This window comes from Mobula hypostoma, chromosome 13 (assembly GCF_963921235.1).
Source record: "Mobula hypostoma chromosome 13, sMobHyp1.1, whole genome shotgun sequence".
Lineage (NCBI taxonomy): Eukaryota > Metazoa > Chordata > Chondrichthyes > Myliobatiformes > Myliobatidae > Mobula > Mobula hypostoma.
In genome coordinates, this window is record NC_086109.1 from 81,052,557 (window position 1) to 81,072,717 (window position 20,161).

At 41.5% G+C, this 20,161-nt stretch overlaps 1 protein-coding gene across 1 annotated transcript in view; it reads right to left on the reverse strand.

The window, feature by feature from the left end:
* ntrk3a (neurotrophic tyrosine kinase, receptor, type 3a) overlaps positions 1 to 20,161 on the reverse strand; it is a 983,676-nt gene that overhangs the window by 204,774 nt on the left and 758,741 nt on the right. The window contains exon 12 of the mRNA XM_063066043.1: positions 2,417 to 2,608. Coding sequence (XP_062922113.1) covers positions 2,417 to 2,608 — 192 coding nt within the window. The remainder of the gene's footprint in view (positions 1 to 2,416; positions 2,609 to 20,161) is intronic.

The window sequence follows — 20,161 nt, forward strand, 5'->3', positions numbered from 1 at the left end:
CTCTAGTCTCACCCATTTACTGGACTGAAGGCTCACACGTATTTACCCTATCCATATCTCGTATAATTTTGTATACTTCTATAAGATCCCCCCTCATCCTCCTACGTTCCAAGGAATAAAGTCCTAACCTCATCAACATATTCTTAAAACTCAGGTCCTCAGGTCCTGGCAAGAATATTTGTATACACTTGTATACAATACTCAAGATGCAGTGACCTCCACAGTTGTACTCCAGTTCCCTTGTAGTAAACGCCAACCCACTATTTGCCTTCAGAGTTGCTTGCTGAACATAAATGTATGCTTTCAGTAATTTATGTACAAGGACACCCTGGAGCCATTGAACTTTTCTTCCTGTGGGTTAAGGGTGAAAGGTGAAAATTTTAGGGGGAACCTGAGGGGGAACATCTTCTCTCACGGGGTGGTGTGAGTGTGGAATGAGCTAACAACAGAAGTGGTGGATGCAGGTTTGATTTTAACATTTAAGAGGAATTTGGATAAGTACGTGGATGGGGGTTGGGGGTTAGGTTCCAGGTGCAGTCGATGGAACGAGGCAGAATAACCGTTTGGAACACACTAAATGGGCCAAGGGGCCTGTTCTGAGCTGTCGTGCTCTAGGACTCTATGACACTAATTGAAAAACAATCTGCCCTTTTATTTTCCCTACTAACACAGATGACCTTACATTTCCCAGCATTACAGTTTAGGTGTCTTGTCTCACACATTCAGGTAACATAACTATATCCCAATGAAGTGTCCTTGCATTCGCCACACGTCCTACACCAGCCCCAACTTTGCATTATCAGTAGGAATGCAAAAAATTCTCAGCAAGTCAGCCATCATCTGTGGAAAGAGGGGCTCATTAACCTACTGAGTTTTTCTAGTGTTTTTGTTTTTTTATTATAGATTTTTTGAGATTTTAGCTATCTGAATGCTGCTCTCAGTTCCTATCAGTATAGTACTTCACTAATGTAAGTATGAGCTTATCTTAAAGTATTCCTAAAGTTCAAATGCATCGCGTCAACTTGTTTGCCCTTAACTATCCTCCTGCATGCAGTCTATTGTTTTTCAAAAATGTCTTTCCTTTCATAAATCCATGATGACTTTGCCTAGCCTTCTTATTACTTTGTAAGTCCACTGTTTTCACTTGCTCAATAATACATTCCAACGTTTTCACTACGACTGATGTTAGTCTGTTTAGTCTATGGATTTTTATTTTCCCTCTGCTTCCTTTCCTAAACTTTGGGGATACTGTACATTTGATGGCTTTCAAAGCAGATGACTGTTTATAGAATTTAAGGAACCTCGGAAGATATCAACCAGCACTATATCCACTATCTCCACAACCATCTCCTTCAAAATTTGACGGCCATCAGTGCTGGTGTTTTATCTTCTTTTAGTCCCATTTATTTCACCACTGTGACTTTTCTGACTCATTTTAATTTTCCTGAGCTCTTCCTTCACTTGCAGTCTGAAGGTGGAACTGGACTCTCTGACGGTGGTGTCTGAAAAGAGGACACTGTCCAAGTTGCATGCCATCTTGGTCAATGTCTCCCATCCACTACATAATGTACTGGTTGGCCACAGGAGTACATTCAACCAGAGACTCATTCCACTGAGATGCAGCACAGAGCGTCATAGGAAGTCATTCCTGCCTGTGGCTATCAAACTTTACAACTCCTCCCTTGGAGGGTCAGACACCCTGAGCCAATAGGCTGGTCCTGGACTTATTTCCTGGCATAATTTACATATTACTATTTAACTATTTATGGTTTTATTACTATTTATTATTTATGGTGCAACCGTAACGAAAAGCAATTTCCCCCAGGATCAATAAAGTATGACTATGACTAAGTTCTCTGCTATTCCTCTTTCAGGAAGACAGAGACAGCATACTTGTTCAATGTTTCAGCCTTACATTTATTCCCCTCCTGACTCACTCAGACTTCAGGGATGGGTTCCGGAAATGTCTTGTGTTATATGTTGTTTCTCTTAAACTAACCTGAAACAATGTCATAAAGTGTCCATGGTCCCAGGGGACAGCTTAGCCTGCAGAATCTGTGCTGTTCTGAAGATCTTCTATTTCATGGCTGAGCTTATGTCCATTTACTATCGGAATACAGTCTGGGCAATCCTGCCTTCAATGCATGTGTTACGATTTATTTCACACTTAGTGCACATGACCCTTGTGCTGCAGCACATTTTAGTAACCATTTAGACCTGATTGGATTTCACACACTGTAGGAATTGTCATTTCTGAAGGCACTGATGTCTAAATTGCACCCATATATAAGGAAGGACACTTGTAGCCCATTGGCTGACTAACATGCAAGCTTGTTCCCAGCAGTTATTATTCACAGCGTAGTGTGGAGGATCATAATGCAAAAGACACACAGAACTCAGAAATATTTGCACTTACATGTCTCTGGATGCTTCCCGAGGGTATGGGTTTGCCGGAAATACTGGGGGTTTTCAATCACCGGGATCCTGGTCATCCCAATAACCACCGCATCTGGTCCGATGTCCATGGATGAAGGGGTGATAATCCCATGATTGATGTGGTGGAGGGGGCTGCCAGAGTCTTCCTCACCACTCATCACTGCCACGGGACCTGTAACAGAGCAATACATGCTGCTTACGTCCTTCACCACGAATGGCAATTGACCTGCTTCATGCTCTAGACCGGGGTTCCAAATCGTTCTAATGCCATGGACCAATACTATTAAACAAAGGGTTCATGGACGCCAGGTTGGTAACTCCTCGTCTAGATCTTACGCGATCAACATTACTTTTTCCATCCCCACCAAACCTAGCAACATTCACCCAGACCCCATCAACCCACCCAAGCAGGAACCATAATTCTTCAAGTATATGACCAAGTTGTAATGTCATGTAGTTGATAAGTAGTCAAAGAAATACACAGTTATCAGAATATAAACTTCCATGCAATCTTATTTCTCATTTTATTTTTAAACTAGTTTGAATAACACGTACATCAAAGTTGCTGGTGAACGCAGCAGGCCAGGCAGCATCTATAGGAAGAGGTGCAGTCGACGTTTCAGGCCGAGACCCTTCGTCAGGACTAACTGAAGGAAGAGTGAGTAAGGGATTTGAAAGTTGGAGGGGGAAGGGGAGATCCAAAATGATAGGAGAAGACAGGAGGGGGAGGGATAGAGCCGAGAGCTGGACAGGTGATAGGCAAAAGGGGATACGAGAGGATCATGGGACAGGAGGTCCGGGAAGAAAGACAAGGGGGGGGGTGACCCAGAGGATGGGCAAGAGGTATATTCAGAGGGACAGAGGGAGAAAAAGGAGAGTGAGAGAAAGAATGTGTGCATAAAAATGAGTAACAGATGGGGTACGAGGGGGAGGTGGGGCCTTAGCGGAAGTTAGAGAAGTCGATGTTCATGCCATCAGGTTGGAGGCTACCCAGACGGAATATAAGGTGTTGTTCCTCCAACCTGAGTGTGGGTTCATCTCCACAGTAGAGGAGGCCATGGACAGACATGTCAGAATGGGAATGGGATCCCATTCCCATTCTGACATGTCTGTCCACGGCCTCCTCTACTGTGGAGATGAAGCCACACTCAGGTTGGAGGAACAATATTCCACATCCCATTCCCATTCTGACATGTCTGTCCACAGCCTCCTCTACTGTGGAGATGAAGCCACACTCAGGTTGGAGGAACAACACCTAATATTCCGTCTGGGTAGCCTCCAACCTGATGGCATGAACATCGACTTCTCTAACTTCCGCTAAGGCCCCACCTCCCCCTCGTACCCCATCTGTTACTCATTTTTATGCACACATTCTTTCTCTCACTCTCCTTTTTCTTCCTCTGTCCCTCTGAATATACCTCTTGCCCATCCTCTGGGTCACCCCCCCCCCCTTGTCTTTCTTCCCGGACCTCCTGTCCCATGATCCTCTCGTATCCCCTTTTGCCTATCACCTGTCCAGCTCTCGGCTCTATCCCTCCCCCTCCTGTCTTCTCCTATCATTTTGGATCTCCCCCTCCCCCTCCAACTTTCAAATCCCTTACTCACTCTTCCTTCAGTTCGTCCTGACGAAGGGTCTCGGCCTGAAACGTCGACTGTACCTCTTCCTATAGATGCTGCCTGGCCTGCTGCGTTCACCAGCAACTTTGATGTATGTTGCTTGAATTTCCAGCATCTGCAGAATTCCTGTTGTTTGAATAACACGTGATGGTATCACATATGCTGGTGCATTATATTCATGGTTTAAGCAAATTGATGGGTTGTGGTTTGTACTTGAATACAAATGCATATAGTACTGTGCAACAGTCTTGAGCACATATATATAGCTAGGGTGCATAAGACTTTTGCAGAGTACTGGAGTTATTCTATGGATCACATTGTACTGCTGCCACAAAAAAAAACAGATTTTATGACATATGTGAATGATGATAAACCTGATTCTGATATGGATCTCTACGTGGACTGAGAGTGGGAAGGGGACAGGGAGAGGGGAATCATGATTGGGAAAAGGGGAAGGGAGAGAGGAGGGAGAGGGAAGCACCAGAGAGACATTCCGTAATGATCGATAAACCAAATGACCTTGCCTGGAGTTTCAGGGCTGGGTGTAACCGCACCACCTTACCCCAGCACTCCTCCTCTGCCACCTGTCCTGTGGTGTGCACACCACCTTCGTCACTCCCAACATCCTTATACTCCTGCCAGATTTACAAAGTCGCTCTCCGCTCTACGTTGACAAATTCAGTACTGTGCAAAAGTCCTGGGCATTTCAGCTATATAATGTGCCTTAGGCATTTGCAGAGGCCTGTACTCTGGGGAAAAATGCCCTCTTAAAGAGTTTATTATCTACATGTTCTGGTTACCATCTACACCCTGTGTCAGATTTGTCTCCATTGCAATAAAGGCAACTGACAGTATAGGGAATCAATAGATGTCCTTTACTCATGTTGTTCAATGTTAGATGGAGGTTGAGTTGATTGAAAGGATATTTTAGTGGCATGAACAAGGTTAATTTCATAGTTGTAGAAAAGGTTAGAATCAAGTGAACTCAAAAGGTTTTCTAATTGTGAATGGAAATGATAAAGAGTGGAATTTAAGATCCTGAGCTGATTTGAATATAGGGATGGAAATTTTAAAACGGAGACACTGGTCACCTGAGAGATAATGCAGGCCAGAAGGTTGAGTGTCAAAACATGAGAGAAACTGAAGGGGTTAGTAGTTCAGAATGCAGACAGCGAGTAGGACTTGTCTTCCAAGAAAACAGCCCATATTGTGATTTTCCGCAAAGTGAAGCTGTGTCGTTTGTGCACACATCAGAAATTTGGATTGGTGTTTATAAATTTTTACATAAGTTCTGCAAAAGCAAATTTTATTCCGTATCTCAAATTTGTGGGCAGTGATTTGTGAATTCTATCAGAGCAGATATCTATTACCAAAACAGCTGTAACACAGGAATTCTCTGTGATGCATAAGGACACAAAGGAAACTGCTTATAAATGAAAGGTGCCTGCTTTGGGGTGATAAATAATCAGCCTGTGTAATGCCAGCAACACACACATCTGCAAAGTATTTAGGATCAGTTAGGGTCAGAGATGCTGTAGGTGGGCATTGTGCGATATAGTGCCATGGAGATGAATGGAGGGCAGAGGAAGGCTGATAAGTAAGCGGAGGAATCGATGTTGTAGTGTGAATGAAGTCATTGGAGAAAAGTACTGGCGGATATGAAGTAGCTTCTTTATTCCATAAAACAAGATACAGCAGCCATCATATCAAGAGCCTTTTCAGTGGAAAGGTCTGCTTGGCCCAGCCCTACACAACATCTTATATGCTAACGATCAAAGAAAAATTCAGATCAATTCAAACAAATCCATATTTACAATGCTTCCTTTGAATTACACACCCCTTTCACACCTCCCTCCTTCGCACCCATACTACAGACACACAAATAACAAATTTAGATCAGCGTTGTCTACCCATTGTTCAGAGTTGCATTTTAGATTTAATCTTCAATGCATATCAGATCTGAAGCCTGCATGCCAAAGTCAACATTCGCTTTATGTCCGAACACTCAAACACCTTAACATCAGGACTAATCCAAAAGTGGAATAGTTGCACTTGCTACTGGTCGGATTTCATATACACTTGGACACCAGTACATATGGTTGGCTTCTTTTGTGTAAGCAAGTGTCGTGCCCAGGAAACAAAAATATTTTTACTTGTGTGTTACTGATGTTAATTCCTTCATTTTCCGTTACATTTTACTTTTCACTGCAATTGAATTATGCTGTGCAAAAATATATGACACCATCTGATCCATTTCTAGGCAAAAATATTCTTTGCAAATTAATTTAGCATCACTTAACACTTAAAGATAGTCTCCATCAGTTAAAAATTGCTCAAATTTTTTTTTCAAAAGCATATCTATCAGAATAAAGAAAATTATTACTGTCAACTATTACATCAAAAAGGTGCAATACAATTTATTCACTAGTCATTAATACAGCAGTTCTACTCTGTAAAGATATTTCTTTTTAACAGTGGAGAAATATACACTCAGTGCCTACTTTATTTGGTACCTGCTGTACTGAATAAAAAAGCCACTGAATATATTTTCATGGTCTTCTGCTGCTGTGGTCATCTATATTAAGATTCGTTAAGATTCGATGTGTTGTGCATTCTGAGGTATTCTTCTGCTTACCACTGTTGTAACACGTTTATTTGAGTTAGCTACGCCTTCCTGTCAGCTTGAACCAGTCTGACAATTCTCCTCCAATTCCTCTCATTAACAAGGCATTTTCACCCTTGGACCTGCCATTTACTAGATGTCTTTATTTGTTTTTCACACCATACTCTGTAAACTCTAGAGACTGTTGTGTGTGAAAATCCCAGGAAATCAGCAGATCAGTTTCTGAGATACTCCAACACGGTCAAAGTCACTTTGATCACAGCTGAATTGAATTGACTTTATTACTTATATCCTTCATATACGTGAGAAGTAAAACTCTTTATGTTATAAATGTATTTATAGTAATTTATAATAAATAGTATTTGCTGCAGAATAGCCAATACAACATAGAAATACAGTTGTGTCAGCATGAAACAGTTGTGTCAGCATGAATTAAGCAGTCTGATGGCGTGTTGGAAGTAGCTGTCCTGGAGCCTGTTGGTCCTGGGTTTTTTACTGTGTTACCATTTCCCGGATGGTAGCAGCTGGAACAGTTTGTGGTTGGGGTGACCTGGATCGCCAATGATCCTTCGGACCCCTTTTATACTCCTGTCTTTACAAATGTCCTGAATAGTGGGAAGTTCACATCTACGGATGCACTTGGCTGTCCACACCACTCTCTGCAGAGTCTTGCAATTGAAGGACGTACAGTTCCAATACCAGGCAGTGATGCAGCCAGTCAGGATGCTCTCATTTGTGCCCCATAGAAAGTTCTTATAATTTGGGATCCCACATCAAACTTCTTCAACCATCTGAGGTGAAAGAGGTGCTGTTGTGCCTTTTTCACCACACAGCTGGTAGGTACTGACCATGTGAGATCCTTGGTGATGTTTATGCTGGGAATCTTTCCAATTCTGATGTTTGGTCTGAAGAACAACTGAATATCTTGCATGCCTTGATGCATTGAGTTGCTGCTACATGATTGGACAATTAGATATTTGCATTAACCATCAGGGGTACCTAATAAAGTGGCCACGGAGTGTATAAATCCACTTCTTTTCAGTGATACAATACTGGTTCCCTCTGAATTTATATCCAACTATATTCCCTTTGATTAATATTCCAGTTGATTTAACCCAGCAACTGCATGCAACTAGTAACAAATTGTCTGGGGGGGAAAAAAATCCCTTGATGTGCATTTGATAACAGAGCGAAGGCAAAATTAAGTGTTAATAACTGGACACAAGGTGGCAGATCTTTTTCTGCTAGTTATTTGTCTTCTGAATGGAGGCAGAATGCTGAAGATCTTACTGATGTGAGTCAGAGCTTTGTACCACTGTGCTTGGAATTAAATCAGCTTTTTAGCTATTTATTTACTCAGCAAAATGGGGGGTTGACTGTGGTGTTATTTGCCTTTTGTGTCAGATAACCAATTTAACTTAAAGCTAAGTGCTTTGCACAATTACTCATGATGAAGTGTCACTTTCTGGAAGAACACTGCATAAATTGGGAATCTGCCAGATATACAGACCATTTTTTTCCCTTTCCTGCCCTTGGTTTTGGAATGATTTACGTTTGACTATTGTGATATATAAAGTAGTCATCCACCATTTGAGAAAAGTTAGATTTTCAGCTACTTTAACAGTGAGTGACTTCTCATTACCATATCATCTACCATAGCATTCCATCACGACAATCAGTACTGCAGCATTCCATCAATGCCAATGCTTTGCAAACTCTACTGGAAGACTCCATCACTGGGAATATTATCCACAATGTATATTCGTGAACTAGATCACTGATATTCTCTACGATCTGTGTCAGAGAACTCTATTTGCTGATGGTATTCTGTACCATCTACTTTTGAGCACTCAATCATTGTCATTGCATTCTGCATTTGAAAATTCCATCATGGTGAATATTCTCCACAATCTGTTTTGGAGAATTCCATTAGTAATTATAGTCTCAACAAACTGCTGCCAATATTTTATACAATCTGCATTTGAAAATGCAATGATTGAATTCTCTTTCACTTTACTATCTTTAGCAATGTCCCCCAAGACCTGCAGAAGAAAACTCCTTCATTGTCGTTACTCAACATTCAACACCGGACAATTCTATTGCTGCCAATACTTCTCCAATTCTGAAATAGGAAACACCATCATTGACGATCTTAAACACAAGAGATTCTGCAGATGTAGGAAATCCGGAGTAACACACAGAAGATCTTCCAGCATTTTGTATGCATCTTTGATAATCTGTATTGGAGGATTTCATTGCTGCCATTACTTTCTGTAATCTGTTTTACAGAAATTCATCACTGCTATTTCTCTTTCCATCTACACAGAAATCAAAATCAGAATCAGGTTTAATATCATCCACCCATGTCGCAAAATTTGCTATTTTGTGGCAGCAGAACAGTGCAATACATAATAATAGAAAAAGCTCTGAATTACAGTAAAGGTGGATGTATGTGTGTATATATAATTATTTAGCTGTAAAATAAAATAGTTATAAAATAAATATAAAATACAAGTTAATTTAATGAAGTAGTGCAAAAGTACAAATCTACAAAAATATAAGATGTTCAACGTCCCTTCAGAAATCGATTGCAGAGGGGAAGAAGCTGTTCCTGAATCACTGAGCGTGTGCCTTCAGGCTTCTGTACCTCCTTCCTGGTGGTAGCAATGAGAAGAGGGCATGTCCTGAGAGCTGGGGGTCCTTAATAACGGATGCTGCCATTTTGAGGTACTGCTCCTTGAAGATGTCCTGGATATCATTTACTAAGGAGGCTAGTGCCCATAACGGAGCTGACTAGGTTTACAACACTCTGCAGCTGATTTCGATCCTGTGCAGTATACACCACCCTCCACCCCACACAGTGATGCGGACAGTTAGAATGCTCTCCACAGTACATCTGTAGAAATTTGTGAGTGTTGTTGGTGACATAACAAATCTCCTACAACTCCTAATAAAATATAGCTGCCATCATGCTTCCTTAGCTGCATTGATATGTTGGGCCCAGGACAGATCCTCAGAGATATTGACACCCAACAGCTTTGAAATTGCTCATTCTTTCCACTTCTTATCCCTCTGTGAGGACAGACATGTGTTCCTTTGGCTGACCCTTTCTGGAGCACTACACATTGGCCAGCACTCTCTGCAATTTGTATCAGAGCACTCCATTACTGACAATATTCAACATATTGTCCATTGCTGATAATACATCATCCCATTACTGTGAATTCTAAGGTAAAGATAAAGCTTAGCTTTATTTGTCACATGTACCTCGAAAGATACAGTGAAATACGTAGTTTGCATCAACAACCCACACTGATGTGCTGGAGGCAGCCCACAAGTCTCCTTATGCTTCCGGTGCCAACATACCATGCCCAGAACTTTAATAACCCATACGTCGTGCAACGTGGGAGGAAACTGGATCATGCGGAAGAAACCCGCACATTCACGGGTAGAGTGTACAAGCTCCTTACAGCTGGTGCTATAAAGCATTATGCTACCAGGGAAGTCCGTGACTACCAGTCATCCCTACAATCCATGTTAAGGAACTCCATTGCTGGAAATACTCTCTACAACTAGAGAACTCTACTGTTGCTACCAACTATTGCTGCAATTTGTATTTGATCTCTACATTGGTGATAACACATTCTAATATCTGTTCTGGAGCACAACACCGTTGCTAATCCTCACTACAACCCATTGCTTGAAATACTCTCAACAATCTGCATTACTGATAATGCTGTCTACTACCTGCACTGGAGCACTCCATCACTGTTGGTTACACTATGACTAGTGCTGGAGTCTTCCATCATTGTACACTGCACCCTGTCACTGGATATTTTAAACTGTATTAGAGAAATCTATTGCTGATAATACTCTACAATCTGTATTGCTACACTCCATGCTGATGACACTAATCTATATCGAAGCTGATATCCTCTTCTTAAATCTTACTCCCATCATACTCTCTCTACTCTACTGCCCATTATGCGGTTGGTGTTTAGGGCAGCAATGAAGGTCCACTGTCTCTCGTCATTGTGTCAGTAGCTCGGTTTTCACTACTGTCTGTCATGCAAGTCCTAGTGGAGACTCAGGAATACCATCACACTCAGATGTAGAAGGATTCTTCATTGCCGTTTCCATAACAATTTTGTTTTTCCAGTCAGGGTTGTTAGCCCTGAGATGAACCCCCGAACCTGGAGGACTATTGGACTGCTCTTAGTCTGCCCTCTACCCCTTGACCTGTTTGGCATGGATGACCCTATCAACAGCCAAAGCATAAAGCCCTGACTCCAGCCACTATTGTTCTCTGGGTCATTGACAAATGCAAGATTCCAAACCCTGTGACAAGGTTATGGTCCTCTTTGAGGTCTTATCATACCCCTCAACTGCATTTCCTCCCACACGGCTTTTCAGCTTCACTTTAAGTGAGTTGCTGTGGTCACCTTAAACCAGGGGTTCCCACCTTGGGGTCCATGGACTCCTCAGTTAACGGTAGGGGTCCATGCATAAAAGCATTTGGGAACACCCTGCCTTAAATCCTGCTTATGACAGCAGGCACCAGATAGCAGCTAAAAAGTGCCCTGGGTAAGAGATAAAAGGCTCTCCTAATTTCCCTGCTGGATTTACAGTTCACTGCTCTTGTCTGTGGCATAGATCTTGAAAATGTAAAGGCTGTTCAAGTCTAATCTTTCCTTTACAATATGTGAATGTTGACCTCCTCATCAAAGTTGCAGAATCAAATAAGAAAACACAGGAAATTATACTTTTAAAAGAAGTTTGAGAATGCACTATCAAAGCCTGGCTTGATTCATACAGGAGTCCAAATATGGAAGTACAATCATTTCATGATGGAAGTTAAAACTCTTTCATAATTTAGTAATCCTAATCCATTCACCTTTGTAATGAGAGAAGAAACCAGTACACAAGGAGAAAAGCCACAAGGTCATGGGAGAACAGACAAAGTTACAGGCAGCAGCAGGAATTGAACTCTGATCACCAGCAATGTAAAACATTACTCTAAATAGTTTTGATCTGGTGATCAAAAAGGTGCAACAGCGCCTTTATTTCCTGCGGAGCATCAAAAAGGTCACCTCTGTCCCAGGATACTGACAGACTTTTACCACTGTACCATTGAGAGCATACTCACCAACTGCATCTCAGTGTGGTATGGCAATTGTCCTGTATCGGACCGCAAAGCACTCCAGTATGTGGTGAAAACTGCCCAGCGGATTATCGGCACCCAATTACCCACCATTGAGAACATCTACCATAAACGCTGCCTGGGCAGGGCGAAAAACATTATCAAGGATGCAACTCACCCTAACCATGGACTTTTTACTCTCCTCCCATCCGGTAGGCACTACAGGAGCCTCCGCTCCCACACCAGCAGGCTCAGGAAGAGCTTCTTCCCTGAGGCTGTGACCCTGCTGAACCTCTCATCACAGCGCTAAGCAGTATTGCACCCATGTTGTACTGTCTCAGTACTTTTATATTTGTGTGCTGTAGCACTTACTTTTTATTCACAGTTATTTTGTCAATAACACTGTTCTTTGCATTTCTGGTCAGATGCTAACTGCATATCACTGGCTTTTTATCTGTACTCGGCACAATGACAATAAAGTTGAATCTAATCTAAGTGCTACACTACCATGCCAGTCTATGAGTCTATATCAGTGTAAAGGCTGGGTACTGGATTGGGATGAGGGTGGGTTGAAGTGGTGGAGGCCCTGTGGGAAAGTAGTTGCAGCTCAGACGGGGCCTGCTTGCGGAAGGTTCCAATCACCAGGCTCCACAGCCGCTAACCTGACCAGGCAGAATCCACACAGATTTTGCTGAAGCAAACCTCATGGTTAGTGTACAGACTGCCCAATGCACGAATGGCCCACCGCCATCAACAGACTGAGCAATCATAGCCGCAATTTTATTTCTATTTACAGCGTGGAACAGACCTTTCCAAATGTACACTTGAAATTTGTTCCCAAATTCGCAAGGAGAAATTGCTGAGAAATTTCAAGCAAAGGGAATAGAATTTAATTCAGATATTGTATTGCCATAGAGTCGTACAGCCAGAGGGAGGTGAATCTGTGGAATTATTGTCACAGACAACTATGGAGGCCATGTCACCGGGTATATTTAAAGAGAGAGAGGGAAGGGTCTCAAAGGTTTTGGGCAGAAGGCAGGATAATGGGGATAAGAGGGATTAAATTAGCCATGATTGAATGGTGGAGCAGTCTCAATAGGCAAAATGGCCAAATCTACTCCTTTGTCTTATGGAAGCCAACCCTTTAGCCCAACTCTTCCAGGCCAACCAAGATGCCCTTCTAAGCTTGTCACATTTGCCAGCATCATGCTGGAAACCTTCCCTATATATCTGTCAAATATTTTTTCAATGTTGTTATTGTACATTAATCAAACACTTTTTCTGTTATCTTATTCCACCTACACACCACCTCTGTGTGAAGTTGGCCCAAAGACCCCTTTTAAATTTTTCCCCTCTTGCCTTAAATTTGGTGATGCCATTGCAAAGTTGCAGGCCAAGCATCCTGTCCTTGACTCAAATAGCACTACGGTTGATCTGGCCTTGTAAAGCAAACCTTTTCTTTCAAATTTCTGCCCAAAAGCATTCCACAATGCTGATATGGAGATCTTCCAGACATGTTCTCAGCCATTATTTCTTCAACAAAGAAAAGTTGCATTAAAAAAAACTGGATTTGTTGGAAAGAGGGAGCTTGTTATAACATTATTAATGCAGCTGAAACTTGTTAACCACCAACATACATGTGTTAGAAACTCATCCCAGAAGTGCAGAACATGCCACATAGGAGCAGCCTCAGTGAATTTCAAGAACATAGTGGTATTCACAGCCACTAACACATGGTCCCTTGACGAGGGCTGATTGATAAATTTGTGGCCTAAGGTAGAAGGAGACAATTTTAGAAAAACTAGCACATTTATTTTTCCTACATTTACACAATTAGTCCAGCGGTCGTGGAGCATACGGATCCCTTCTTTGTAGAAGTCGGCGTCTTGGACCTCCAGAAGTGGTCCACAGCAGGGGTGATTGATAAGTTTGCGGCCTAAAGTAGAAGGAAATGAGTTATTAACATCAAACTTTCTGCATTTTCACTCAGAATTGAACTGCACGTGCATGTAACAAGAGCTGTATAACTCATCTCCTTCTACTCTAGGCCATGAACTTATCAATCACCCCTGCTGTGGACCACCTGGAGGTCCAAGACGCTCTCGTTACATGCACGTGCAGTTCAACTCTTTGAGTGAAAATGCAGGAAGTTTGAAGTGAATAACTCATTTCCTTCTACCTTAGGCCACGAACTTATTACTCACCCCTGCTGTGAACCACCTGGAGGTCCAAGACGCTCTCGTTACATGCATGTGCAGTTCAACTCTTTGAGGGATAAAGCGGAAAGTAAGTTAATAACTCATCTCCTTCTACCCTAGGCCACAAACTTATCAATCACCCCTGCTGTGGACCACTTCTACAAAGAAGGGATCCGTATGCTCCACGACTGCTGGACAAAATGTGTACATGTAGGAGGGGACTATGTTGAAAAATAAATGTGCTAGGTTTTCAGATTGACTTCTTCTACCTTAGGCCACAAACTTATCAATCACCCCTCATATATTTCCCGGCTGATGACGAACTTCTCAGTTGCAGTAGAGTAAAAAGCCATGGAAACTGGAGAATCCAAAACACCAACTTTCCAACCAGCTGAAATACACTAGTGGAAATGGACATACTCAAACCGAAATCTTCTCGTGATAAATAAAACATTGGAAATCAATATTCCCTCTAATTTGTAATGACCAGTATGCACAAAAATCTTGTGCTGGGCACTTTTTTTTGCCCAGTGACAACAACATGTGTGTACTGAATAATTTCTTCAATAAAAACAGTACAAATAAGCCAGTTCTAAAATCTGCAGACAAATTATCACAAACTCCATGTTATCAACAATGTTTGCATCAGAAATCAGAAAAGGAATGTCATCGTGTACGATTGTGAAATATATTGAACATGCCAATGAGGTAGAGGGTGGCAACCTTTTGTGCGCAGTTTAAATTCCTTTGTGCGCTAGTAGCAAAAGATAAGTGCGCACACACACTCGCACACCTTAGAAGGAACATTGCTGGAAATGTTTGACATGTTCCATAAGCTGTATTTGAGCTTTTAATCATGTACTAAGCCATAATTATTACCTAAAAATCTCTCTGACCCTTCAAAGAGTAATTTTATCGGCATGGATTTTCATCTTTCATAAATATTTCAAAATGTTATTTTTTAGAATAAGTTATTCTTATTTAGTTTTTAAAAAACTATTTATCGTATTTCGGCATCTATTTAATCTGATATTTGCGTTGAAATGTCGTCTTGTACCTTGTAAAAGCTTTAAAAAGTCAGTTAATAATTGTCATTTTAATTTCCTGATTTATTGTGTGTGAGAATTCTTCTGTGTGTTTGGCTACTCTGTCAATCTGATCTCGTGTTCTCAAACTCTAGAGCTGATGGGTAGTAGTACCTGACTTCATGAGAGGTGAAATCCAGGCCAAATGGATTGCTAGATACTAATGAACAGCTTACTTCAGGGTTATCTATGAGAACTACTGCTTCACCACTGACTGTAAATTTTGATCCAATGTCATTCATTTTTTTTTGCTTGTCTCTGCCCTTTGGGATCTTTGCAGCTTCGGTATTTGATCATTCTGACCCTTCCTTACACTAGTGTAAACATTGCAAGCATCTGTTCCCTCTCCCACTAACTCTCCCTAATTCCAGCTATCAATTCAGGTGCCTTTTTTTGAAACCTCTACGTTCTTCTGATCAATGCTGTGTCTACAACTGCACACCATCTGGAGTTGAAGCTGTGACTTGTACAAGTTCAGAGCAACCTCCTGAGATCTGGGCTCTATTTTTCTGTTCAGCCGGAGCTCTTACCTGCTGTCTCACAAACTGATTGTGTATCTCCAGTACAGCAAGCCCAAATCCATCTCTACTCTGAGATAACAAACACCAGGAAACCTCTTACTAACTCTTCCTTCAGTTAGTCCTGACAAAGGTTCTCGGCCTGAGACGTCGACTGTACCTCTTCCTAAAAATGCTGCCTGGCCTGCTGCGTTCACCAGCAACTTTGATGTGTGTTGCTCTACTCTGAGATGCTATTTATACACAGTGACACTGTTTATTACCTTGGCAGTTGTAAGCTAACACAAAGTGATGTTTGAATATTGCTAAGATACTTTAAAAGTTACTGGTATAATAGCTTTAAGAGAAGTATGCACACCCTGTAACAGGAACTTTTAACAATCTTGCAAATAGTATTCCCCTTCCAAGGCTAAAGTAAATCATCATATAGATCCAATTGAATTATCCTAAAGAGAGTGAAGGAAATTTTATCTTCTTTCTTTCATGAATTTAGCTGAAAGCACAATTGCACAATTATGATCATCCTGCTACCTCACTCTAATAGCCATAATACGTTTAAGTGCAACGTGACAGCAAACGCTGCCAAGAGTAATCTCACTGAAACATGATAAATCTCATTTGCTCGAAGGGTTAGGTGTAAGGATGACCTTTTATCCTGGCTGGTTTGTCTGGAACAAAGGCTCTTTCATCCAGAAGGTAGTGAACCCTTGGAATTCTCCACCCTGGGATGCTGTGTAGGATCAGTCATCAAATATATTCAAGAGACAGTTCAAAACATTTTTGGATATGACAGTGGATATGGGGTTACTTCAGGAACACTGAGGCAACAGATCAGCCACGAACTTATTAAATGGAAAAGGAGGCAAAAGGGACCTTAAACATACTCCAGTTTCAGTCACTTATTATATTGAAAACAATGAACCATGGAATGAGCTTCAATCCAGAGTTCAATACTTTTCAAGTGGGAAATCCCCGTTAGCCCAGAATCTAATCAAATTTAGCTCCTCGCCCACTATGGTTCTCTAACACACAGCCCATGTTTCTACCTTCACATTTCTCTTTATGACAAAGCAGGAGGCCATTCAGACTATCAAATCTATGCTAGCCCTCAGAGCATTCCCATCCCTCCCCCCATTAATTTACTCCATAATCTCTTCTCTCTAATTCAAATCAATGTCACACCCCCAACCTAATCACCAGATTCCATCATTCACCTACACAGGGGTGGCAATTCACAGTGGCCCGTTAAATTTCTCAACATTTCCTATCCCCGTACCTGTTCAAATGTCAGTTCAAAGCCATCATTGTACTTGCTTCTGCCATTTCCTCCAGTAGATAGTTCCACATACAGTACTGTGCAGCAGTCCTAGGCACATATAGATAGCTAGGGTACCTCAGACTTTAGCGCAATACTGTATTTGTGAACGTGAAGCAGAGAGCGAGTTTGTAAATCTGGTGGGAGCGAAGGATGTTGGGAATAGTGAAGGCAGAGCACTGCGGGAGGGGTGGGGGACAGGTTGCAGAGGAGTGCCGGGGAGGTGGGTGTGGCATGGGCGCAGACACTGGGCAAGGTCATTTCATTCCAAACAATTGGTTTATTGATCATTACAGATTATTGATCTGGAGCTTCCCATTCTCTCCCACTACATTTCCCTTTCCCTTTCTTAATCATGCCTCCTTCCCACTCCCAGTCCACAAAAGAGACCCATATCAGAATCAGGTTTATCATCACTGACATATGTCATGAAACTTGTTTTTTTTTTGCAACAGCAGTACAGTGCAATACATAAAATTACTACAGTACTGTGCATGCATTCCTTTGTGTGAAAATGTTACTCCACAAGTTTCTATTAAATATTTTCCTTCTCACTTTAAACTATGCCATTTAGTTCTTGATTCTCCGTGCCTAGAAAAAAATCAGACAAAGTATTTTCACCCTATCTTTGCACCTCATGATTTCACACACCTCTATAAGATCATCTCCTACACTATCGCAATCCTTTCACTTAAAAAAAATCAAAAGCTTATTTCCAGAAAGAGCAACACACAAAGGGCTGGAGGGACTTAGTAGTATGGAAGGAAATGGAGCGTCCATTTTCGGGTGGAGACCCTGCATCTTAACTGATAAAGAGGTCCATTGAAGGTCTTGACACAAAACATCAAGTGTCTATTTCCCTCTCAAGATGCTGCCTGACCTGATGAATTCCTCCAGCTCGTTTGTGTGCTGCTATAGATTTCCAGAATCTAATAGGTCTCTCTTGTTCACCTTATTGACACGGATCTATTAGAATATAATAGGAAAGCGTCAAAGTTACATTTAGCATGAAGTCCCTGGAGTTGGTTCTTCCACCATTGCACAAGCTAAGTGTCCAATATCACAGAGAACGTGCAATGTATTTTTGCTTCTGCGGACTGTGAGGGATCTCACAGTCAGTGTTGCCCTGGCATTTAGGGGTGCTGTCACTGCATGTGTGCTGCTTGAGAAACACTACTTGAAAGCAGTGACAGAGGAAAAACTTGGAAATTTTCCCTTTAAGGTTGAGGGCTGAGCCAACAGTTCACAGTGTGACAACACTTGAAAGGGAATATTGCTCTCACGGAGCAGGGTATCATTTTGTTATTTTCACTAAAACATCTCAGCATCTGTCAAACAGCGCTTTTTGTATAGGCAAGAGTACGAATGAATATATAAAACAATTTATGCTGTAGGCAGTTAAAACTCAGCAGTGGCATGTACTTTCTAAGAAAATACTGTACTGCCAATTCCAGCACTAAATTATGTGTTGCTCTTAATTAGGAAAACCAATTAGTGTTCCTGCAATATTAAAGTGACACACCATGAGGGAAATACCCTACCACTGATTATCTCTGGCAATGTGAACCTTGCCATGTAAAGCACAGGCCCAAAACTGTCCATAATCTCACTCAGACCTTGCAAGGTTGACAGGTCATTCTCTTAAAGGCCTACTTAACCATCAAATTAATAACTTCTGAGTTGAAAAGCCGTTGTAGTTTGTGGTTGAGATTACTTGAAGAGGTTGGATGTGGAACAATACTGCTAAACTGAACAAAATCTAAAGATTCAGTAGTATGGAGGAGCCACTGCAGAGGATTGGAAAAAGCCTCAAAGGGTTGTACACTCAGCCAGCTCCATCATGGCCACTAGTCTCCATACCATCAAGGACATCTTCAAAAGGCTATGCCTCAAAAAGGCGGCATTTGTCATTAAAGACCCCCACCACCCAGAATAAGGTCTCTTCTCATTACTACCATCATAGAGGAGGTACTGAAGACACTGAAGATATGTGCCTGAAAGACACACACTCAATGTTTTAGAATTAACTCCTTCCCCTCCACTTTCAGATTTCTGAATAGACAATGAACCCATGAACGCTACTATTTTGCTCTCTTGTCGCATTATTTATTTATTGATTGATTGCAATTTATAACATATTTTTCGTATATAAGAACATAAGAAATAGGAGCAGGAGTCGGCCATCTGGCCTGTCGAGCCTGCTCCGCCATTCAATAAGATCATGGCTGATCTGGCCATGGACTCATCTCCACCTACCTGCCTTTTCCCCATAACCCTTAATTCCCCTACTATGCAAAAATCTATCCAACCTTGTCTTAAATATCTTTACTGAGGCTACACTGCTTCATTGGGCAGATATTGTACGGTATGTTCCACAAAACAAATTTCACGACATACTGTATGTCAGTAATAGTAAACCCGATTCTGATATCTGATTCCGAGATTGTAAAGCCAGGATTTTTAGCCTGGTGTTCTGGGATTTTCTAAAGGATTTTACTATGTCCTGTGTCCTTTAATTTCTAAATGGCAGGTAACTTTAAATACCTCTCTGTCGATTCCTGATAAATTGCTGAAGGCCAAGCACTTTACCACACCTGGTGTAGTATACAAGAGCAAACAGACATACCGGGGAGCGAGGTTATGAGTGGTGGAGGAGTCACATAGATTCTCCAGCAGATGCTGTGGTAGTGTAATTGGAGTTTACAGATCATGGAGGGAGCAAGGTTGACCAGGTAGCCTGCTGGATTTAGTGGAAGTACTCTGGCTTGTTTTCAGCTATAACACTCTCACTATGTTAAATAAACAATTTTACCCCCTGGTAACTACCAAATTTCCTCAGCCTCACAGCTGCATCATATAAATTATATCACTTAAGTCACTAATTTACCTCCTCCAAACAAACAGATAAGTGTAACTCATAGTTTAGTTAAAAAAAGCTCAAAGAGTGGTGCAAATTCATTTTTATAGCAAAGAGGCAGGTTAAAGTTCTCCTTGAGCAGTGATACAACACTATGGAGCAGCTTGGTGTCAACATTGAGCAATGTGATTCCATTCCTGAGAAGACTCTCAGTAGATAGAGTAATTCCAGTCTACTTAAATATTACCTCAATTCCATTTGGTGCAGGAGTTTCTTGTGGGACATCTATATGAACCCAAAGTGAAATCAAACTGGTAATGTTGCAGCTCTATAAAACCTTGATTTTAGACCCCACTTGGAATATTGTGTTCA